Source organism: Vicia villosa, linkage group LG4, assembly GCF_029867415.1.
Source record: "Vicia villosa cultivar HV-30 ecotype Madison, WI linkage group LG4, Vvil1.0, whole genome shotgun sequence".
Taxonomy (NCBI): Eukaryota; Viridiplantae; Streptophyta; class Magnoliopsida; order Fabales; family Fabaceae; genus Vicia; species Vicia villosa.
This window is the reverse complement of record NC_081183.1, coordinates 182461284-182485288: the sequence shown is the minus strand read 5'-3', so window position 1 is coordinate 182485288 and position 24005 is coordinate 182461284. Positions and strand designations below refer to the sequence as shown.

The following is a 24005-nucleotide window of genomic DNA, read 5'->3' as shown; positions in this document are numbered from 1 at the left end:
ATCTGGATTTGCCTCTTTAATTTGATTCATCTTAGCCTCATGATCTTCAAAATAGGTTGCCTTTGCTGCAGCCATTATTAGATCTCTATAGAGTGTACCACCCCCAAACTTCTTCTTGAAGTTAACATACAAATGTCTTAAGCAAAATCTGTGCTCAAATTCAGGATAGTCTTTCTCAAATACATTCACCAATCCCTGCATATAAAGACCTAAGTTAATATCTAAAATCACATATAATCACATATAAGGAAAGAAAGATTAACAAATAACACCTTTTGCTGATCAGAAATGAAGCAACACTTATTATCAGAACCTATGTCTTCAAGAAGCAACCTCATAAACCAGCTCCAAGAGTCCCTACACTCAGTCTCCACAACACCAAAGGCAAGTGGAAGATACTGATCATTAGCATCCCTACTAACAGCTATAGACAATATTCCACCATATTTGTTCTTTAAGTGACAACCATCCAATCCTATGAAAGGTCTACAACCATTCTTGAATGCTCTCTTTGTACCATCAAAGCACATGTAGCACCTTTCAAACTTAGGTGGCAAACCAGAAATGTTCAACTTAAATGTATTACCTATACATGCCCTTCTCAATTCAGCTCCATATGACCATAACATACTATACTGCTTGGCTGAGTCACCTTCAACAACCCTTCTAGCTATTTGCCTTGCTTTGAAAGCCCTACATCCAGTAATTTCTGTGGCAAACCTCAATCTAACATCAGAAACAATCTCATTCAATTTCATACATGAATTGTTCTTCAACTTGTCCACAATTATTCTAGACACCCAATCAGCATTAGCATTCTTGTTGAAGAACTTTCTTCCACATTTGTGCTTCTGAATTAAAGTCTTAATCCTGAAAGATTCAGTTCTCAAAACTCTACTGCATAAAACAGTGTAACCACATTGTTGTTTATCCTTACAAATAACCCTGCACCTTTCCCCATCATTTTTGGCAAACTTAACTTCCCTACCATTCAACACATTGTGTTCCAGTACAGCCTTTTTAAATTGCTTCAGAGATGAAAATTCCATTCCAACCTTGAACTTAAACTCCTTTCTAAGTTTTTCATCATCCCTAAACCTTATCACTGAAGGCCTACCATCATCACTATCATCATCTGCCCCACTATCAAGCTCATCTGTTAAGTATTCATCATCAATTAAATGTTCCCTTTCCATCTCTGCTGTCATCATTCCTGTATGTATCCCACCTGCACCATTTTCTACTCCACCTGCACCATTTTCTACTCCACCTGCACCATTGTTGATCTCTTCACCTACATCTTCATCAATATCATTCATCCTCTCCTCTTCACTATCATCAAAATGTATGCCATCCAAAGAGTCTTCACTTGATTCACCATCTTCACTTTCCTCCACATTAACGTTTTCTTTTTCTTTTGGCTCAGTATATATCTCAATATCAGACTTTGTCTCCTCAGCACACATAGCTAACAATGTTGCATCCTCATCATTAACAAGTGGTTTTAGATCATTTTCAAGTGAGCCATGTTTGGACTTCCACCACATTTTCACATTTTCCTTTATAAATGAAGCATCCAAAGACTTAAGTAAATCACATGCTTCAAAATATGACCAGAAATCTGGGTCCTGACCAGCTATAGCAAAAACATCGCCCCCTTCATATGATACCCCTTCATCTCTTACAAATTTTCCATTGGTAAAAAAGACAACCTTAAATAACCCCATTCCCTACACATTTCACGTAAACCAATGGTATATCAGACAGTGACTTGACAACAAAATAAAACCCTAAACAATGGTATATGGCATGCAAGGAACAACCAACCCTAAACAATATTCAAGACAGAAATTCGCAATTATTAAACAATAGAATGAGAAAGTGGGACTTACCTTGTCGTTTTTTGGGACCGGAGCACTCAAAACCAGGAGTTGTCGTTGTTGGGACCACTTGAATGAAAAGGCAACGAAAGGGTTGAGAGAAGAGGGACCACGAGAGAGAAGAAGAGGGACCAGATGAAGAAGACAACGTTAAAGATAAGGGTGGATTAACAATTGGTTTAAAAACACGCTGGATTAAAACAATTAACAATTGGTTTAAAAAATTTCCACCTGTCTTGACACATCAGCAGCCGTTAGTGGCTTTTAACGTCAGGGACCATTTTTTTAGACGGAAAATTTTGTAGGGACTGAAATTTGAAGGAAAATTTTGAAGGGACTTAAAACGAAATTTGGTAATTTTATAGGGACCAAAAACTTATTTAACCCTATATTATATATGTATTGAATCGGTCCGATTTTACATGATAAACAACAATACATACAAAAATGGTCATTACAAACAAAAAACGATCCGGAACAAACTAAAACTCACTGAACCAATCGGTGGATCCTAAGTCCAAAATAGGTACGTTTGAAGGAAAATTTTGTAGGGACTGAAATTTGAAGGAAAATTTTGAAGGGACTTAAAACGAAATTTGGTAATTTTATAGGGACCAAAAACTTATTTAACCCTATATTATATATGTATTGAATCGGTCCGATTTTACATGATAAACAACAATACATACAAAAATGATCATTACAAACAAAAAACGATCCGGAACAAACTAAAACTCACTGAACCAATCGGTGGATCCTAAGTCCAAAATAGGTACGTTCTTCGACTGCTCTCTATTTTGCTCGCGTTCTTGGCTCATCATTTCTTCAGACTCCGCCATTCTCGAAACGAACGGATTCGGCCAAGTTTCCGCCTCATTTGAACGATGTGCCGTCCATTGACAAGAAGTAGCTGGTATAGGACACCCCGGTTTCAAAAACACTTGGACGAAGTGCCGCGATCGTAGATACCCGATGCATATGATGCGGCTTGACGCATCCAACGGCGGTCGACTATGAAGTGGAAAGAAAGTATCACTTAGTCCAAACCTCGTCAAATCGACACACACCATATCATATGCACTTGCTATTAGATGACCCATCTCGGGGAATGACATCCACTTCGAAATCGGAGCGATACCGGTAAGTGATGGAACAAGTGAATCATGAATTTTCACAAACTTTTCTTGATTTTCATATAGTCGGCCGTAGATGTCCCGATACGAAGTCAACTCCGCAATGAGTTCCCGTCGGACTAAAGTGTGATTATTTTCCCCTTTACCGAGCAAACCCGCAACGGCCCGATATCCACAATTGCCGTCGCCTCCAACATCAACGATGTTATCGATATATTTGTGCATAAATAGTGGCATCTCATCAATGTAGACAATCGGTGATTTTTTGATCGGCGGTGTGAGAGGTGGCTTCGAAATACGGGCTCCTTTGTTACCACTACACTTGGACTTCGGTGTCGGTGAATCCGGGAATGATGCATCAACATGTTCAAAGTAGGATGGAGATCGTTTTGTTGATGTGTCTTCTTGTGTAACTTTGGACTTTTTCGGTGCACCTTTCGTTTTAACCAGTTGAGATGGCGGTTTCAAATCGGTGGTCTCCGGAAATGCAATTTTTCGCAATTGTTCTTTTATGTGCATTTTGGTGGTGTCATCCGCTTTAGCAAACTTCTCCATTATCACTTCTAACTCGTCGGAGATGGTGATTTTGGAGTCATTTTCCTTCGGCGGGTCAAAATCATCAAAACGAAGTTTCTTCCAATGGTCGGCTACCTCATCCATGCGTATTGGTGAATTCAACTTCTTCTTTTTTGAAAGTATACAAGCACATGGAAGGCCGTATGTAGTTCTAATGGTACACCCACATAAAGAACTATCCGACCCCGTGGTCTCAGACCGCTTCGCTTCATGAAACAAAAAATTCAAACCCGTCCGGGATATGTTGTAAATCAATTGGGAGAATAGAATTTGGCCCTTATACCGGTGTTCCATAACCGTCTTGCTCCGACCGAACGGTGTTTGAATTTCATTGTGTTGATTTTGGAGCATTTGGTTGACGGTGTCCCATCCCCGACACAAATCTCCCTTGCTATCACCCAACCACCTCTTGAAGACCGCATGTGCGGATTCAACTCGGTTAGTCGTGGTGCAACCAAGATGTCTAACTCGATTTGTCCAAGCGCACACGACTTTTTCTCTAACTTTGTCAAGAATGGTGGATTCGACGTAATGACAAAATGTCTTAATGGAACCACACAAAGACCTAAAGTGTACCAATTTCTCGGTATACACCTCTTCGGAGTGTGCATCCAAAATTTCCCTCCATGCCGCCATTATCCTCTCAACCACAACACCGGCTTTGATAACTTTACCGTTTTCATTCGGCCTATCTTTTGTCCCAACCGCGGGTTTCAACTTACTTCTCACGTTGCAAGTTATGTGATACCGACAAAGTAACACGGTCGATGTCGGGAAGACGGTATCAACCGCATTCATCAAAGCATTGTCCCAGTCGGTGACAATGACGTTTGGCATAACCTCTTGATCAACTAACAAAGACTTGCAAATTCCCAAGGCCCATGTAAAGTTGTCTTCTTTTTCACACTCCAAAAAAGCAAACCCGACCGAATAAGTCTTGTCCGTCGAGGTCACACCAACTATCTCTAGAAGAGGAAGCCTATATTTGTTTGTCTTGTACGTCGAATCCATGACTAGAACGGTTGGAAATGTGTTGAATAATTTGATACTTTCGGGATGAGTCTAAAAAATATCACGCACCGTAACTTTGTCCTCGGAGGTTCGGAAGCTTGAAACATAATTGTTATCACCTAGTAGTTTCAAAAGTTGCTGCATTTCCGACCGAGGGCCCATATTCAAAACTTTGAGATTGTGTCGTTCATTGTAAACTTTTCTGATATTTGAAACGCTATCCGGTTTCTTACGCTTCAAATCGGCAAGTATGTTGTGAGGCGCCACTTTGACTATCGTTAAGTCCGATATCACATTCCTCTCTTCGCGGGACAAACGACACGCCATTGGATGTCCGTGTAACTTGACATCCAAGCCATGATTATGAATTCCACAAATTACGGTTAACCGCCACAAATCATCAACCCTCCGAGTAGCACGCAACTTAAAAGGGCACCCGCACTTTCTCGATCCCGTGTCGTCGTGTTTTAGCACCCGGTTTGATTGTACGTAACTCCCACCCCGTTCGCAATTCAAAACAACGAAAGCTTTCCGCCTACTATTTCCGTTGTCCGACCTTAAAATAACAATTCCAAATCCAAGTTTACTAGCTTCGTTCCGAACCCACTCAATCAATTGTTCGCGACTACCGAAGCTCCGATCATTTGTAAATTCTTGCCGAACATCAACCGCATTGATCATAGGATTAACGTCGATAACCGGATCGTTGTTAACGCTGACAACTACTGGATCGTCTTGCACAATGTTGTCCGGATGCACCATACCTAACAAATGAAAAAATTAGCAAAAGTTGGCCAAAACAGTTTTTTTTTACTGCCAGGGCATATTTCGGAAGTTCATTTCCGAAATTTGTTAGGTAATATATTTCGGAAATGAACTTCCGAACCATATTAGTTTCAGCACAAATTTCTTCAATCAATGTAGTGAAATAGGGGAATAAATGAGTGATGTTTACCTGAAATTGTAGCTTTCTATGCTCCCTTTAACGTGATCAACGGTTTGAAACTTGATTTTAGGACGAAAAATGGATGGAGATTGATTGGGTTTTGGAGAGGGTTTGGGGAAGTTTTGGAGAAAAATGATGAAATAGTGAAGGAGGGAAATTTGTATATGCAGCAATATTTTCGGAAATGAACTTCCGAAAATATTCACGGTTTTTGAATTTTTTTTGACTTCGGAAATGTATCTCCGAAAACACCACTTTTTTGGTGTTTTCGGAGATGCATTTCCGAAGTCAAAAAAAATTCAAAAAAAAAAAACTTCGGAGATGCATCTCCGAAGCAGGGGCAGTTTTGGGTTTTCGCTGGGGGTGACTCCCATAGGGAAGTGGGTAAAGAAGAATTCTAACAAATAACCTCTCCACCCTAAATTAGGATTTGCAGCTTAACAATGATGAGAGACTAGTATGCTATTTATAATAAAACCTAACATACTAACTAATGGGCTTTTTTCAGAAGGCCCATTACACAAGCCAACTTAATAAACAAGCTAACTTAACAAATTAGGGTTTAAACACTAAAACCTAATTTAACATGCTAGCAACCCTAGCATCTTCGACACAAGCATTTGAACAACCTTCGACTTCATGCTTAACCCTGTCGAACCAAGAAGCTACCCTTCGGTCATACTAGAGTTCGATCCAATATCTCACAAAATAATTTGTAAAATATTTGTAAGATATGTTCAATGTATATAAACTGAAATATGACTTAAATAGTCAACTTTATATAGATGATATCAAGTAGGCAATTTCAGAGCCAAAGTTAAGAATTATCCGGTAATAAGAAGAGGAAAACAATGCAACTTAGGGCTAAAACTAATATAAATAGAGGATTTGCTCTTAGGCATGCTCACTTATTTTATTAGTTACATTTTATTTATTTTTAGACTGATTGAATTTTAAATGACCCATGTCTATTCAAAAGAAAAAAAGAATCAAGAATTAAAAAGTAAAGATAAAAAATGTTAAAATCAACATCAAATGCATCACAATTTATACTTTTGCCAATAATTTTAATATACGTGTAAAATATTAAGAAAAAAAATTCATATACACCTTTTTACTTCATACCAATTAATCTAAAAAAATAAAAAGTACCAGACAACATAAACTAATAAAAAATAAAATGAAACCAACCCTTCATGAAAGACAAATATGAGCCTGTCTCATTCTTTCTACAATCTACCTTTTCCAATTAATTAATCAAGAATTCAATTTACAATAATTTAATTTAATAAAATACAAAAAAATAAATATATATTTCATTATTTATATATCCACTTTATACACATCACACATACTTTATTTGGATTTATTTTCCGATCACAACAACGTCCCTTCTTCCCTCCCTTCCCTTCACTCTACCCTCCTCTTCTTCATCTTCCATTGTCTTGTCTTCTCTCTCTCTCCAAAAAAAAAAAAAAACAATATTTTATCTTCATTTTCTAGTCCCACAATAAAACATCACAAACTACTTCACCACACCAAACCAAACCAAACATCACAAACACACACTTTCTCTCTTTTGTTGAAACACATAAAACATAAACATAAACACAAACACAATTTTATGGCTTATCACAACCAGCATCTTTCACAAGAGTTACCAATCCACCATTTCACAGACCAATCTAACAACAACACTTTTCGTTCCATCTTACCAGACTCACCCGACCCTAACTCCAAACCTGATTCCGACCCAAACCAACTCCAAACCACACCTAACTGGCTCAACAACGCCATCCTTCGTACCCACTACACCGACAACAATAACAACAACAACAATAACGACGTTAACAACGACAACACCACCAACGATAACGGCAACGTTAACGGTCACGGTAACGGAGCTTCTAATTTTCTTAACCTCCAAACGGCTTCCGACTCCGTTCAAAACTCCGGCCAATGGCTTTCCCAGTCGATTCTCCATCGGCCCCACGGTGAAGTCATCGACGACGTCACCGATGTACACGATTTAGATGATTTGAAAGGCGACGGTAAAGGAGATGTTGCGGTGGTCGGAGACTGGCAGACGGGGAGATGGAAGGCGGAGATTATGTCGCATCCGTTGTATGAACAGTTGTTGTCGGCACATGTGGCGTGTTTGAGGATTGCGACGCCGGTGGACCAGTTGCCGAGGATTGATGCTCAGCTGGCACAGTCTCAGAATGTGGTCGAGAAATATGCCGCCTTCGGACAGAACATCGTCGGTGTAGATGACAAAGAACTCGACCACTTCATGGTATATTCTTTTTCTTTTGTTTTTCAGCCTCAAATTTCTTTCATATTTATCTTTTTTTCTTTTTTCTTCTTTCTTATAATTGGCTTAAAATTCGATTGGATAATTTTTTTTTTTGTGGTTTTGGATTTAATTTTAATTATAAATTTATAATTACTAGTGTACATACGTGTATCTATGCCTTTCTTTTCTCACTCTTTTTCTTATGACTTATGTTCAAATTTTCAATAAAAAGAAAAAATGTTGCCAGATTTCTTGTTCCATTTCATTTGAGAAATGACTTTTCAAACAAAATCTCACATCAAAACCGCATTTTCTGACTTTAATACTACTGTATTAGTTTTTCTCACACATTGGATTTTTAGTCAGACTTTCACACTCATTTTCTTCGTATAGTGTTGATTTTCGTGTGTCTAAATAACAAAATAATTAATAGAAATTACAAACTTTAATGTTGTTCTTTTATATAAAAAAAAAAAAAAACACAATTTGGGTGCGGTAAACCATAATTTGTAGCTGTTTAACTGTATATGTAGATTTGATATGTAGAGTTCATGAAAATTGTGATTAATGAGTTTTCACATTTGATATTTCTATCAACTATTTGTTGGACATCTTGATCAATCGGACGGTTCAGATTTAAGTTTGGTATTTTAAATTATAATTCAAAAATTATATCTGTATTTTCTGAACCATCAGATCTTGATCGGACGGTCACTAATACCTTGAATGCATATATGATATATGTGTGAATTGACTGCATAGAATCCAATTTTGCATATTGATTGTGATATAATGTTTTCTCTATATTTTGTGTTGGTGGACAAAACTGGCTGCACTATAGAAGTTTACTACATATGAATGATATGATTCAGTTGCGAATTGCGATCTTGATATTTCATTCTTGTTGTTGTTACAGTCACACTATGTTTTATTGCTGTGTTCCTTCAAAGAACAATTGCAACAACATGTCCGTGTCCATGCCATGGAAGCAGTAATGGCTTGTTGGGAGATAGAACAATCCTTACAAAGTCTAACAGGTACAAAACTATTGTCTACTTTTAGTAACGGTTGCCACTAGTGTTGAAAACTTTAGGCTTCTCTGACCTATTATCTATCAAACTTATTTTTAACTTTAAGGTCTGATGAAGCCTGAAAGCATGCTTAACAAGTATGAATCGATAATATTTCTCACATGTTATGTTACATGATGAACGAACAGGAGTTTCACCTGGAGAAGGTACGGGGGCAACAATGTCTGATGACGAAGATGAACAAGTAGACAGCGACGCAAATATGTTTGATGGTAGTTTTGATGGTGGCGGAGATAACATGGGATTTGGCCCTCTTATACCAACAGAGAATGAAAGGTCTTTAATGGAGCGCGTAAGGCAAGAGCTAAAGCATGAATTGAAACATGTAAGAGTTGTTATCGAATTTTCATCTACACCCTTGTTTTCATAACTTTTTATTCATATGGTTGATCTTCTTTTATTTTTATCATACATTACAGGGTTACAAGGAGAAAATTGTCGACATAAGAGAGGAAATTTTACGCAAGAGACGAGCCGGGAAACTTCCCGGTGACACAACCTCTGTCCTTAAGGCTTGGTGGCAATCACACTCTAAATGGCCTTATCCAACGGTAAGTTAACTTTATTTCATACTCGATCGTAGAAATAGCTTATAAACAAATCCTTAATTAACGCTTAATTAACCGAATGAGTTGTGTGTTTTTCAGGAGGAAGATAAGGCAAGGTTGGTGCAAGAAACTGGGTTACAATTAAAGCAGATTAACAACTGGTTTATCAATCAAAGGAAGAGAAATTGGCACAGCAATCCTTCATCTTCTACTGTCTTGAAGAGCAAGCGCAAAAGGTCTCAAAACTAGTTTTGTTTTTATATTAGGGATGATAAATGCACTAAAAAGTTGATTTGTTAAACGTAAATGAAGCAAGTTTCATAATCTAATCCTTGAATGTGATTGATTTTTGAAGACCTGTTGATGGATTTAATACGTGTATGATGTTACATAATTAGGAAGTTTCATTAGAAATTGTGTATACTATAGGATTATGAATTTTGTACACACTTTAATGTCTGAATTTTATGTATGTGTATAATATTGAGGGGGTGGTGTAGAAATAAGAAATGGTATATGCTTTTGCTTCTTACTAGTACTATTTTAATTTTGTTGTCAATGTTCTTCAATAATAAACTCAAAATACTTGAAAAATGACAAAACCTAAATAAGAAGACAAGTAATTTTGTCTATTTTCTGTTGTGTTGTGCGAAATGAGTAATATCTGTCTTTTGTGATCTTTGTTTGATATAGAAATTTGAGGAGTGAAGTTGAAGAATACTACAATAATTGTATTTTGAATGTTTTTGCCAACACTTTTTCAAAATGAAACTACTAGTACGTGTCTTGTCATTTGCCTGGAACGAAATGATGGTGTCCATTGAAATGAAGTAATAGAATATTTTAACTCAGTTTCTTTAAGATTCTAAATTTTCTTTTTGATGTTTTTTTTTTAAATGAGATGTCCACTCAAGCGGTGTTCGTGGTATAAAACATCTTGGTTTCAAATAAACATGAACAAAATGTTGTGATTTGGAAAGTCATCCAATAAAAATAATGCATTCGTCTGAATTTTGAAATGGTCCACTCGAACCGAAAAAGCATATCTTGTCAGATCAATACACATTCAGCTATATACATTTGCTAGTAGATGACACGTATTTGAGAAACACATCCATTTTTCCTTTGATGCTACACCGTTAAAACAAGGAATAAGAGCGTCGCAGATATTAGAGTTTGACCTAACTCATCCTTATAAAAATGGTCCACTCGAACCGAAAAAGCATATCTTGTCAGATCAATACACATTCAGCTATATACATTTGCTAGTAGATGACACGTATTTGAGAAACACATCCATTTTTCCTTTGATGCTACACCGTTAAAACAAGGAATAAGAGCGTCGCAGATATTAGAGTTTGACCTAACTCATCCTTATAAAACTAACTTGTAAGGTGAGGGGTGTCACTCTATATAAAATATCTCAATGCTCTATCTCAACCCAATGTGGGACTTTAGGATCTTCCTAACACACCCCTCACGCCCAACACTTTTTTGAGCTTGGTGCACGGATAATAACGGTGAGGTGGCACATGGTCCAATAGATATGCTCTGATACCACATTAGAGTTTGACCTAACTCATCCTTATAAAACCGACTTGTACGGTGATGAGTGCCACTCTATATAACCTTTCTCAATGCTCTATCTCCAATCAATGTGCGACTTTAGGATCTTTCTAATAGCGAATTTCATCATATCGTTCTTTTTCTCATATAGCCACATGTATGACTGTGGGCCTTCAACTCTTTGATAAGATGTTGACGAACAAGTGTGATTCTCCTGTCCCTTACCTAGCAAAGATAAAATAGTGCGACAACCGCAATTACCATCACCTTTAACATCTATTATTCGAACAATGTTTGTGCATAAAATCATGTTTCTCTTTAATGTGTGTCATTTTTTATAAAGGTGGTGAAGTCGATGGTATGGTGATGCAAGCACCTTTAATTGAATTATTTTTTGATTATGAAATTGGATAATTTGGATAAAGTGTATCGACATGTTTGAAATAAGATGGAGACCGCTTGGTTGAATTGTAACTCAGTTGGTTTTACCTAATTAAGAGCACCCTAAGTTTTTACCAGCGGATGGTTTCATATTTGTGGTTTTTGGATCGGATATCTTCCACAACGACTCTTGATATGTAATTTCATGTTATAATTAACTTTTGAAAATCTCTCTTGAATCACCTCTCAATCTCTCTCTCTCTCTCTCTCTATATATATATATATATATATATATATATATATATATATATATATATATATATATATATATATATATATGGAGCCTTGATCACACCATCATCATCAATCTTGTGTCTTTTCTAATGCATGTGTAGCTCATCCATACATATGGGTCTACCAATTTCATCTTCTTCGAAATTAAACAATCACACGAAATACCATATGTTCGTCTAAGTGCACAAACACACTTCGAGCTATTTGGACCTATTTTTTGTACTCGCACAACTTCGTGATAAATAAAGTTTAATTCCACTCAAGATATATTTCCAATCAAATGTGAATACATATTAGTGTCATTGAATTTATTTTCTATATTGTAACTTTCTTTATATTTACCTTTGAGACCTATGTATGACATACTTTGTTTTGTAATATGAATATGAATCCGGTCTACCTTCTTTCTTTGGACGCTTCTATTTTTTGGGAATAATCGTGGCCAACTATCTAATCCTTTAGGCTGTATTGTTTTTGGGCCACAAAATACACTCCTGACCAGGCGACAACAAGAGGATTGATTTGTAATATCACACATCCAATTAAAAAAATTTCTTTAACGAAAAATATAATCACATATTCTTTAAAGAAGAAATCCATTTGTTGAAGAAATCTCGTAAGCAATGGGTTACATTTTGAGACAAGAACAATTATTTCTTTCACACTCACTATAATTTGCGAAAGAGAAATAAGATACACGAAATAAGACTTTCAAGAGACCTTTATACGAGAGATCATTTTGTTATCCAACACATTGCTCACAACATTTTCTCATCTTTCTCACTTTTATAATCGGGCAACTCTCATTTACTTTTTATGTCTCTTCCCATCTCTTAGGGCCACTAAAATTTTCCCTTGAAAATTTTATAAAATCCGCAAAAGTCTCATGAAGAGAGAGAGGTCTCTTATACTCGTAAAGTTGTTGGTTGGTAATTTTGCTTTGATTGGGGTTGATGTTGATGTTCATACCCGCTCTCAAATATCAATGTGTAAATATTTAGAATGGCTCAACTCTCTTACACCTTTTATTTATCTTGTTTTATCTTAAGACTACCAAAGTCGTTCTTTTTTGGCAACTTTCCTCGCACACAAAGAAGCTTGTTGCCTACTACCTCTCACCCCCATATGGATACTGATGGGTTTTCCTCTCATACTCTTCATGTGACTAAGGAAGAATTTACTTTGACCTTAAAATCCATGAAACATTTTAGAGCTCCTAGCCTAGAAGGATTTTAATGCATCTTCTTCAAACAATATTGTCACATTGTTGGAGATGATGGTAAAAATTGCTTTTGCCACAAGCTATTTTGATCTTGCAGTTTCAAACACCCTCATTGATCTCATTCCCAAAGTGGACTCTCTAACCACCTTTAAATACTTGATACCGATTAACTTGTGCAACATTATTTATAAAATTGTCACCAAAATCTTACTTAACCGCCTTCATCCCCTCATTGTTAAGCTTATTAGCCCCATAAAAAAAATTTAAGTAGCGGTACTCCTAATAAAAAGTTAAAGATAGTGCACTGACAGTATAAAATAATTTTACATTGTCTTTCAATTGAGATTCATCAATCAACCATATCATATTATTTATTTTTAATAATAGCAGTGTAACTTGACATTTAACATAGTCGTGATTGATTGACAATGTAAAATTATTTTACACGCATATTTTTTTTTTCTTCTAATGATGCTTTCAAGATCATTCTTATAGCTGACTCTGCTGGAACTTCTTGGTCCATATAATAATTTAGTTATGTTTTCTTTAGATTTTGTAACAAAAAAATCTCCTAAAACTAAATGTTAGCATTAATTTTGTGCACATATTATGAGAAAGAAACATAAAAAAATTAGGAGAACTGCGTTAAAATTTTCATTTGAGCCTCTTTTTATGGCATTTTAGTGGGGTGGTAAACAACTTCTTCAATTGCTTTAAAAAAAATGTTAATTAAAAAATTAACAAAAATAATATAGATAATGTAAAAAAAATTATATAACATACTCCTTCCGTTCTATAAAAATGTATTTTTTCCCCTAAATTATAAATAAATAAAAATTAATTTTTATTTTATTTTTAAGATAAAATTAATTACAAACTACATTTAACTTATTTTATTTTATTTTCTCTATAACCAATTGATTAATTAAAATTGTGTTTATATTTGCTATAATTTTTTTCTTTCAAGAACACAAAAAGAGAGGCCAATGAAATTTTTATAATAATATGGAAGTTAATTATGCAACATAGTGGTGTGGGAGAAGTTGATCAAAGGGAGCATGTTGCCTAAAAGTGGGAGTTATGGGCCTTGTGATGGGCTGATGTGTAAAGTCCAGTTTGTATTTTAAGAAATTTTGTCCCGCCACTCCTATTTAAACCTGGTAACCCCTCAACTTTCTATAATATTCAAAATACCTTTGTTAAATTTTTACCATAAACTAACGCACCAAAAAGCCACTACTTAGAAAGAAAAATGTTGTAAGAAAAGAAAAATTCAATAGTCTATTCTAATAAACTGGTAGATTTTATCCTGATTTTTGATAAAAGCGAGGACGAATGTCGAAGCACTATAAATTCCATCGTACTCTCTATCTCTCTAACTCCCGCATTTAATTTTCGTAGGACATTGCATGTTTAGGTTTTGAATTCTTAGCGTTGTTTATCATTTATTCAATTGGTAGCGTTTTATTACGTAAGGTTAGGTTTTGTTATAATTGGTGACTAATTGAGATTCAGTGGTGATTAAATTATGAGAAACATGTGCTGTTAGAATCTGACCATAATCGAAATATCATATAGGACACATCTTGCGTAATATACAATAGTTCAATTACTCATTGTTAAACAATATGTTAGTTTTTTAAATTGTGAATTTGTCGACGTGATCAAAATCCGATCAAAGTATAATTCGCATATTTATCTTTTTAAAACTTCCGCACGCAATATATTCTATTTTTGAAAAATCAATCGAAATTTGTTTTTGTTCTATTCACCCCCTCTAGATTGTTTTCCTACTCCATATCCTCACTTGACAACCTTTAGTAGGTAGATCTTGACATGCCTGATATTGAGAGTCTTCATTTTAAGTTTATTAGTTATGAGTAAACTCTTTAGTTATATAAACCTTTTAGTGAAGAATAGGAGCATGTGAAAAAGTAAATGTGAAGTTATGATAGTTTCAAGAGTCAAAGGTTTGATGTAGTCAACTTTGGCTATATTAAGAATTTTTGGGTGATTTAAAAATCAGTTTTATGAGATTTTTGCTAAAAAATATTCAAAATAGGTTGGTTAAAGGAGAAAATTATACATTTATAGCTTTAATACCTAAATTTGATAATTCATAGAAATTGAATGAATCTAGACCCATCTGTTTAGTTGGCTGCATGTATAAACTTTTTGTGAAGATGTTAACAAATAGATTGGAATTTATCATTGGAAAAGTGATTTCAGAATCTCAATCAGATTTTGTAAAAGGAAGACAAATATTGAATGGAATTATTATTGCTAATGAATTGGTTGATGATGTCAATATATCAAAGAAGTAGATGAGTATGTTTAAAGTGAACTTTGAAAAAGTTTATGATTCGATGGAATGAAATTATTTAGAAATAATGATGATTGAAATGGATTTTCTGATAAAATGGAAAGTGGTTTGTGGATTGCGTTAGTTCAACAACTACTTTTGTTTTGGTTGATAGTAGCCCAACGAATGTGTTTCGCCTTGGTAAGAGGTTCAATAGGGGGACCCTCTATCATCATTTTTGCTCTTGCTAACAGCTGAAGGGTTACATGTTATGTTGCAAGCTTTAGTTGATATCTGGTTGTATAATGGTTTTATGATTAATGAAGGGCCTGAAGGGTTGTTATGCATTTTTCATTTTTAGTTTGCAAATGACACTTTAATTATTGGTGAGAAGAATTGGGATAATATTATATTTACTAAAGCTACAGTGATACTCTTTGGATATATTAATTTCAAGGCTTAAGGTAAATTTCCACAAATGTATGTTGGTTGGTGTTGATGTTAATTAGTCTTGGTTGACAGATTCCACTTTTGCACTTAACTTGTAGAATTGGACAGATTTCTTTATTCTATTTGTGCCTATTAATTGGGGGGTAGTTCTCATTGCATTTAAGGAATTTATTGGTTAATAGAAATCATAATAAATTATCGGGTTGGAAAAGTATACATATTTCTATAGGTGGTCACCTTGTTATGTTTAAATTTGTCTTGTCCTTGCTAGAGGCTTATTTTCTTTCATTCTTCAAGGATCCAACATGTATTATTTCTTCCATTGAATCTATTCTTAAATGTTTTTTTTTTTTTGGGGAGAGTGAGAAAGTTAGGAATTTTTATTAGGTTAATTGGGATATGGTATGTTTTTATCGAGATCAAAGCAGTTTAGGGTTTGGCGAGAGAAAAAGAGTTTAATTTTCTTTATTAAGGAAGTGGTAGTGATGAATGCTTTTGAATCAAGAAGGATTTTGGTTTAAGGTGTTGGTAGAAAATTATGGTATGGAGGACAATAGAATTAAGGGAATGGTGACAAAAATATCGTTGAGGTGGAGAGATTTGATTATCTTCGAAGAGGTTTTGGTATGAGCGTGGTTCGATGGTTTGAAGCTTATGGTAGTAGAAAGGTAGGTAATGGTTAGAAAAATTCCATGAAGAAATATTGGTGGTTGGAAGGAGAGTTTCTTTGTGTCATAATTAGCAAACTTTATAAAAAAAATTGTTGAAGAATGTTTCAATAGTACATATGTTTAGGTTGGGGGGGGGGTGCTGATGGAATCGTGAGAAGAGGAACATGTTTGGGACTGTTGTATGCTGTTAGAAAATTATTTTTTGCAAGTAGATATTAAAGACACTTGGAGATGGAATCTTAATCCAATTAAAGGGTATTCAATTTTTGAGATATGTCATTTCCTAACTCATTCGGGTCAACTATTTTTCATAGAACATATGGAGATTATATGACATAAACTATTACCTTTGAATGTTTCTATCTTTGCTTTGATATTTTTCCTAAACAAGTTGTTGACTAACGTTAATTTTATTCATCGAGTCTTGGTTAATTTGGACTTGTTACAATGTATAGGTGGATATAAATTGGATGAATCTTCTAACCATTTTTCTTTGAATTATTTTTTGGTTCTCTTTGGTGTGATATTATTCACTGGCTAGGTGTGTCTAGTGATTTTGTCACTAATGCATAATCTTATGCGCTGCAATTTTGTACTTGTTGTTTATCTGGGAAAGAGATTTGTAGTTGTCTACATGTAATCTAATTTGCACGTTGGAATTGGAAATAGAGAAATAACATGGTGTTTTCTCAAAAGGAGATGATGGTCGACTTTTTGCTTTAAAAACAATTGTTTTTATATGTTCCATGTTTTGTGACAATAATGATACCTTACTTACTTCTTTGACGTTTTGATGAGTTTTTACTCTTCTCTTATCATCCTTTAGTTACTTTTTATTAATTCTCCTATATATTCACTGACAAGTACCTCATATTTAAAATGAATAACATCATGTCTTTTTTTCTCACCTTCTCATCAAGAATATCACCTTTAGTTGTTTGCAAAGACACAATACTATTAAGGACTATACTTGTGATATAAACTCAAAATATCTAACAAGATTCTCATAAGATATCAATAGAAATAACTTTAAACTTTCATTATCAAACGTTCTTGATATCTTATTAAGGAGTTACTTAAAGTAACTTAACTGAAATGTAAGTCCCCTCCTTATACTTCAAACTTATGAAACTATTTAACATGAACAATATATTATTCTCTAGTTTTTAGGCTTAAAAAAAAGTTAACATGAACAATATATTATTCTCTAGTTTAGAGGCTTAGAAAAAGTCAATCATTTTCTACAAAGTTTTTGCATTTGTCTCATTATAAATCAAATGGGTTAAATTATATATATGCGATTTTTTGTTTTAATAATTTTTCTGTCTACCACTACTTATGTGAACCACTCTTCAATAATCAAAAAATGATGTTGCTACACCAATAGTTCTTTCTTTTGAAACTCATTTTTATTCTTAAATATCAATTTGGTGATTTATATTTCTCTTTTATTTCTTAGAGAGATTTTGATTTTAATACAAAGTCCTAAACATTACGATTTCATAATATTTATCAAATAAGTGAAAAATTATCAATATAAAATTTTGGTATAAGGAGATACATTCATGTAAATAGAAATAATGATGCCAACATAACATTGTCAAGTATTTTGGTATAATGATGCCAACATATACTATCTACCTATGTGTATGGTGTTGATCAACTATATCCAACTATCTCTTTTGGAAGCTTATCAGAGTAATTAGTCGTTGATGAAGAAGAAGGAGGCGATTGAGGCAGTCGAGAGCTAAAATCTTTTATTGGGATATCATCTTGGGCATTTTCATTTTCAAAATTGAGTGCATAACTTAAAGGGTCATAGCTAAAATCCGCGGAATGGGATTGACGATGATGACCGTGTTTGCGACCCACACGTGTCCTTAAGCTTTTTCCCCTAACACGTGAATAATCACTTACATTACTAGGGGGAGATTTCTTGAACCATGAGCATGGAGAACTTGATGAACTTGTAGGTGAAATTGGTGTTTTTGGAATGTGTAATTTGTTATAAGATCTGTCTCCTTCTTCAAACGAAGAATCATGATGATGGATATTTCCCGTAAAGCAACATATTGTATTTTTTAGTTTGTATCTTATAGAAGATTGTCTGGGAATCCCATTATCCATAGGAAATGAATAATAGGAAATTTTGGTTACTGAACAATAATTAATAAAACTCTTTATTTTGTGATGTGATTGAATGAGTGTGAATTTTATAATGAAATATAAAATAAGTTAAATTCCTAAGGATGAAAAAGAATTTGAAGAAGAGAAAGAAGTTGAGGATGTTAATGAATTATTGAGTTGGGAAAAGTCCGAAGATTCCGTGAAATGAACGTGGTAGCGATTTTTGTGTTAAAACCACATTGTCGTGTTTATGTTTAGGTAAATTTGTGCTAAAAAACCTTAATTACACATGTGGAAATTATACTTTTGTTTTGATATTTTTTTTCTTAAATTAGGCTAAATTGTAGGTACAATATAGAAAGGTGGTAATATCCACCCTACAAATCTAATAGGATTTGTTGTTGATGTTCCTTACAAATACATTTTAAGTATATAGGTGTAACCAAAAAAGTTAATTATATTCGTATGTTGTTGCACTCATAAATTATTTACATTTTTTAAGGATGTGAACTGCCTTATTCTTTTTTATGAAACAATTATAAGCTGTTGTTTTTTTCTTTTTCTAGAATATTCTGCCTTTCACATAACACCATCTCTTTTAAGGTTTGTTTGTGCATGAATCGCTTTTGTTTTCTTCATTTTTGTTTTTTTTCGTATAGTCACAATTTTGAATTTTCTAAGTCAATTTCATCATATATCCTAGTGTTATTAATTGCCGTTGAATATTCCTCGCCAATATGTTAAATCCAACATTGCTATAGTGATTGTTTTACTTGTGTGAAAATTGCTTTTGATCATAGTTGTCTCTAGAACACCAAAATTAAAATTGTAAGAGTACTTAATTACACAAGTGTCGTTCGGATCTAATGTGGATAACTAATTATGTTTAAGGTGATTATGGATTTATTTGTATTATGTCTTTATATGTGCAATAAACTAATGAAAAGCACACACATAACATATTTTAGGAAACTCAAGAAAAAAATTCATCTTAAGTTTAGAATATAAAAAAGATTATGTCATTACCATGCCAAAAAATTTTAGTAAATGTGGTGTGCATGTTCTAATTTCACTAACAATGTTATTGAATCCTTTATGCCTTCATGGAAAGAATGTACTCTCAGTGAAAAATGCACATAGTACAATAAACATAAAAAGTAATATTTTGAAGAAGAATTATATGAAAAACTTTTAAAAAATAGTGAAATTTTATTATGCTTTTGTACATAATGTATTTCAACAATGCTAAGTACAACACGGATTATGAAGTAGAGGAAGAACATGAGAGAATTCGGTGAATTAATAGTATTTATTTATATATTAAACATTTACTTGAACATAATGAATTTACTTAAACTCAAAATGTTACAATTTAAATCAAATTGACAATCTCTGTTAAAGACAATCACAAAACAAAAGTTTTATTAATTTTTCTTTATTCACCATTTTCCTAATTTTCAAATTTAATATATTCTCGATACTGAGTATCTTTCATTTGTTCTTGAATAATATTGTTTGTATTTCACTTGAGAATTTTCTTACGACTTCATTTTCATTTGCATAAATGCATAAACAAATATATATTAAATATAGTCTTTCAAGTTTAAAAGTTATAACAAAATGGTCGTTTAAGTTAAATCTTTGTTTCATACAGGAACTATTTTGGACAGGTCAGAGTCTAAATTGACCAAGGTCCATCCATCTCAAATTCACGCTATTTGATCAAAGGTATAAAAATAGTTCACATGTGAAGAGTAATGAACAATCTCCGATCTCCACTTTTATTATATTCATCAGGCCTGGCCATGTGCCTGTGCAAACAGAGCCACAACACAGGGCCTCATAGTTAAAAGGGCCTCAAAAAATCTTAAGTAAAGAATCATATATTTTAGCTATTTTATTCTATTTAATTATATGCTTTATTTACACGGCTATATATAACTGATGCTAGGCTAGAGAGTGGATTTAAGTTTTAAGTTTTGTTACCTACTCTTACAACTAGCTTACCATTCAAATTTATATCCAAACTTACTTATATAATATTTTTCCACCTTCCAATGTGGGACATAATTAAATCTACAAACTATATTGACAAATGTCATATTAGTACATGGTATATTGACAAATGTCACACCATACTCTATTTCAAATGGTAATAACAACATAATGTCTTATTTTAATACTTCTTGATATTTAATCAGTAACTAATTTCTCTAATCTATGGGTTTCTTGAGAAATATTTACATACAAGGCCATATGCTTTTCTATGATATGCATTTGGTTTGCACCAATAAATAAAATAATTGAAAATAAAGACTAATTATTTGCTCACATAATTAATACTCCTTTACCTGATAGTGTTTTGAGTTTTAAAATTTGAATATTATTAAAGTGAACTCGATTAAGTAGTATTTTAAGAAGAAAAAAAAACTATAAATTCAGTCTTATTTATACAAAATAAGTATTTTCAAAACTATCATCTTATATCAACAAAAATTTTGTCTTTCTTACAAGTTTTAATTTTAGTGTTGCAATTAATATGTAAAAAATGTAAATTACTTTTAATTTTTGTTTATGTTAAATTATCATGAACAACAAATATATGCAAACACAATTTGATAAGTAAAAATTTGTGGTGAATAAAAATACTATACTTTGATCTTGTTCTTACTTTCATTAATAATTATATATATATATATATATATATATATATATATATATATATATATATATATATATATATATATATATATATATATATATATATATATATATATATATATATATATATATATATATATTATCTATTGCATACAACTAAGAGCAAGCTACACTATATTAGCTAACATAAATATGGTAGACTCAAATTACTACAAAATAGTCTCACATCGAAGAATTAGAAAAGCAATTGAATATATTTATATTTCCCTTATATATCTTAATTTATAAGATAGATTTTTAAGAAAAATATTGTCTTCTATTTATTAGAAGTCTAAGGTTTAAAATTGGCACAGGGCCTCTAAATAGTTTGGGTCGGCCCTGATACTCATCTTGAATCTTAAACTAACTTGGACACTGAAGTACTAACCATACAAGTCTGCCTAACGCCACCGTGAAGGAGATCAGAGCCACCGTTCAAGACCACCAGTTATCCAACTGCCCTCATTTTTTATTCTTTCGTGGAGCTAGATCATCCATTTTTGGTTCTCAAATAGGACAATTGCGTCATAGGAGGGAATCGACTTCCGATTTCTGCAAAAATTACATTCGTTTCATGAACACCATCGAGAAAAATGTAGAAGCTATAGATCTGGAATCTTGCAATTCATATCCAAGTCTTTGATTTACTAGTTCATAGCCTCCTTAGGTTACCAAATCAGAAATGCATTCAACTTCTGATTCAAACGATTTATGGGTATCCACGTTCATCGTTCAGTTTCACCATTCACAGCTTCCTCATATCTCATAATCGAGAGCTTTCTGAAGCAAACATGGAGATTTGTCACAGTTAATTTAGTTAACCTCTATCTCCTTTTCCATTTGTCATAGTTAAGATCTCTTATTTCCTTGAGAAATTTGCACAATAGCGAAAGGAAAATCTCAGATCCAGATTTAGGGTTACACCAGGGCCCGAATGTATTTTCTTTGAAGGTAGAACTGAAGATTCGTAATCCACCGTTTGACCTGACTACGCCCATACTTCCCACCATTGTTGGGGTGATTATAGAGGAGACGTCAGAAGGATACCGAGTGTTCATAATTAATAGCTCCCGAATACAACAAGTTCATAGTTAACAATGGGCGTTGATCCAATTTTGGGGTGCATCTTGTGGGTACTATATGATTTCCACTTGATGCATCGGGTCTCCTCATATCAAATCAAAGAGCAAAAGTCCGACGAGCATACCCGAAGAAAGATACCCAAGACTTTAGTTACAAGAAGATCAGTCAATAGCAATTTCTGGACACCGCTCAGAGTTCCTATTATAAAGGAAAGATCATACGAGTCTATTAAGGAACATCGTTCGCGCTTAGCCATAGTTCCCGATCCGAGGAAAGTCGACCATTAGGCCAGGTTTATCAGAGGCATACCCCGAATCTATTGAAGGTAAGTACCCACTCCAAAATGGAACGGAAGTCGGGAAATCACTACCCTGATGATCAAAAAGCTCCTCGCCAAAACATTGGACAAAGCAGTTCGACAAGTTCAAAAAATCAACGGCTGACGTCAAGCTACGTCTCTGGAGAAACCAACCTTCCAAGTGTAACGCCCCAAATTTTCAATTAATTGTTTAATTGAATTTTAATTTATTTTAGTATTTATTTTATGTGTGTTTGGTGAATTTATATGATTTACTTGATTTATTTAATCATTTTAGGAAAGTGGGAGAAGTTAATAATTTAGTTAATTATTTAAAATCAAAGAGAAATAAGAAATATGAGGCAGGGTAGTAATTGGAGTATTAAGTAATAAGAGAGATGGATGTGATGTTAAGAGGTGAGGGGAGTAAAAGGATAATTGGACTAAAATAAAAACAAAAATTATAATATAATTAGAAGAGAGGGATAGAAAAACTCAGATACGTGAAATTAGGAGAAAATTTGTTAGAGAGGAGAAGAAAGACCTAGCAGAGCAAGAGTGAGAAGAAGGAGATTCCATTATCAAGGTTGAAGCATTCTCGCATAATCAAGGTAAGGCGGAAATTTTCAAGATCTGACCTAATGTAATTTGAACTTTTCATAATTTGTAAATTATGGGAACTTAGAGTTGCAGGTTTGAGAGTCTCTCGTGTAGGTGTAAGTCACCCTTGTATCTTTTGATACTTGTGGTAGACATAATGTTCTCACTCAGAATCCTTTAGGTAATGAGTTGAGTGTTGTTCTCACTCTTGAAGCTTTGAAGCAAGAGAGTTGAGTTTTGTTTTGGAAGAGTAATCTTCTTGTTGAGTTATTTCTTGATGCAGTCACTGGGATTGGGACTGTTAGGTATTATTGAGGTGATTTAGGAAGAGGAATGGTGATTTATTATATCTAGATGTCGATTTCTAGGTAGAAGTTGCACTGAGTAGTGATTAGGCGAGAAGTTGTAAACTGAGACTGTTTAGCTTTGAACTAATACTGCTGATAGTGGATTTCCTTCATGGCTTGGTAGCCCCTAGAGTAGGTGATGTTGCACTCAACTAGGTTAACAACTTTCTATTTTATTTATCATTATGCAATTTTTATTTCTGTATCAAACACAGCTTGATGAGTCTGTTCAGTTTGGAGACAGATGTCGTAACATTTGTCTTGACATTGTTCTGATGTAATGACATTAGTATTAACATGTTTTGCCTGTACCAGAAATTTCAATTACTAGTGGTATCTATCACTTATTTGAAAGTTGTTTAGTTTCTTGGCACAGTAAGAAACAACAGAACAATGCTCTTTATACCGCCGAGGCTGAATACATAGATGTTGGTAGCTGTTGTGCATAAGTCTTATGGCTAATGTAACAATTGTTAGATAATG

General features: G+C 33.8%; 2 protein-coding genes across 2 annotated transcripts; one reads left to right on the top strand and one right to left on the bottom strand.

The window, feature by feature from the left end:
* Positions 1–6895: 6895 nt before the first annotated feature.
* Positions 6896–10019, top strand: LOC131596289 (homeobox protein knotted-1-like 3). Its single transcript, XM_058868899.1, has 5 exons — positions 6896–7842; positions 8759–8879; positions 9062–9258; positions 9353–9484; positions 9581–10019. Exons 1-5 carry the CDS (start codon positions 7171–7173, stop codon positions 9728–9730), a joined length of 1272 nt encoding a protein of 423 aa, XP_058724882.1. The 5' UTR covers positions 6896–7170; the 3' UTR covers positions 9731–10019.
* An 8007-nt stretch (positions 10020–18026) lies between these two features.
* LOC131598467 (uncharacterized) lies at positions 18027–18494 on the bottom strand. Its single transcript, XM_058871063.1, has one exon. It carries the CDS (start codon positions 18492–18494, stop codon positions 18027–18029), a length of 468 nt encoding a protein of 155 aa, XP_058727046.1.
* Positions 18495–24005: the final 5511 nt, after the last annotated feature.

Coding starts and splice junctions, on each gene's coding strand:
- LOC131596289 (XM_058868899.1), top strand. CDS start 7,171: ATGGCTTATCACAACCAGCATCTTTCACAAGAGTTACCAATCCACCAT. Junction 7,843..8,758: donor AAGAACTCGACCACTTCATG/GTATATTCTTTT, acceptor TTGTTGTTACAG/TCACACTATGTTTTATTGCT. Junction 9,259..9,352: donor TAAAGCATGAATTGAAACAT/GTAAGAGTTGTT, acceptor CATACATTACAG/GGTTACAAGGAGAAAATTGT.
- LOC131598467 (XM_058871063.1), bottom strand. CDS start 18,494: ATGGATAATGGGATTCCCAGACAATCTTCTATAAGATACAAACTAAAA.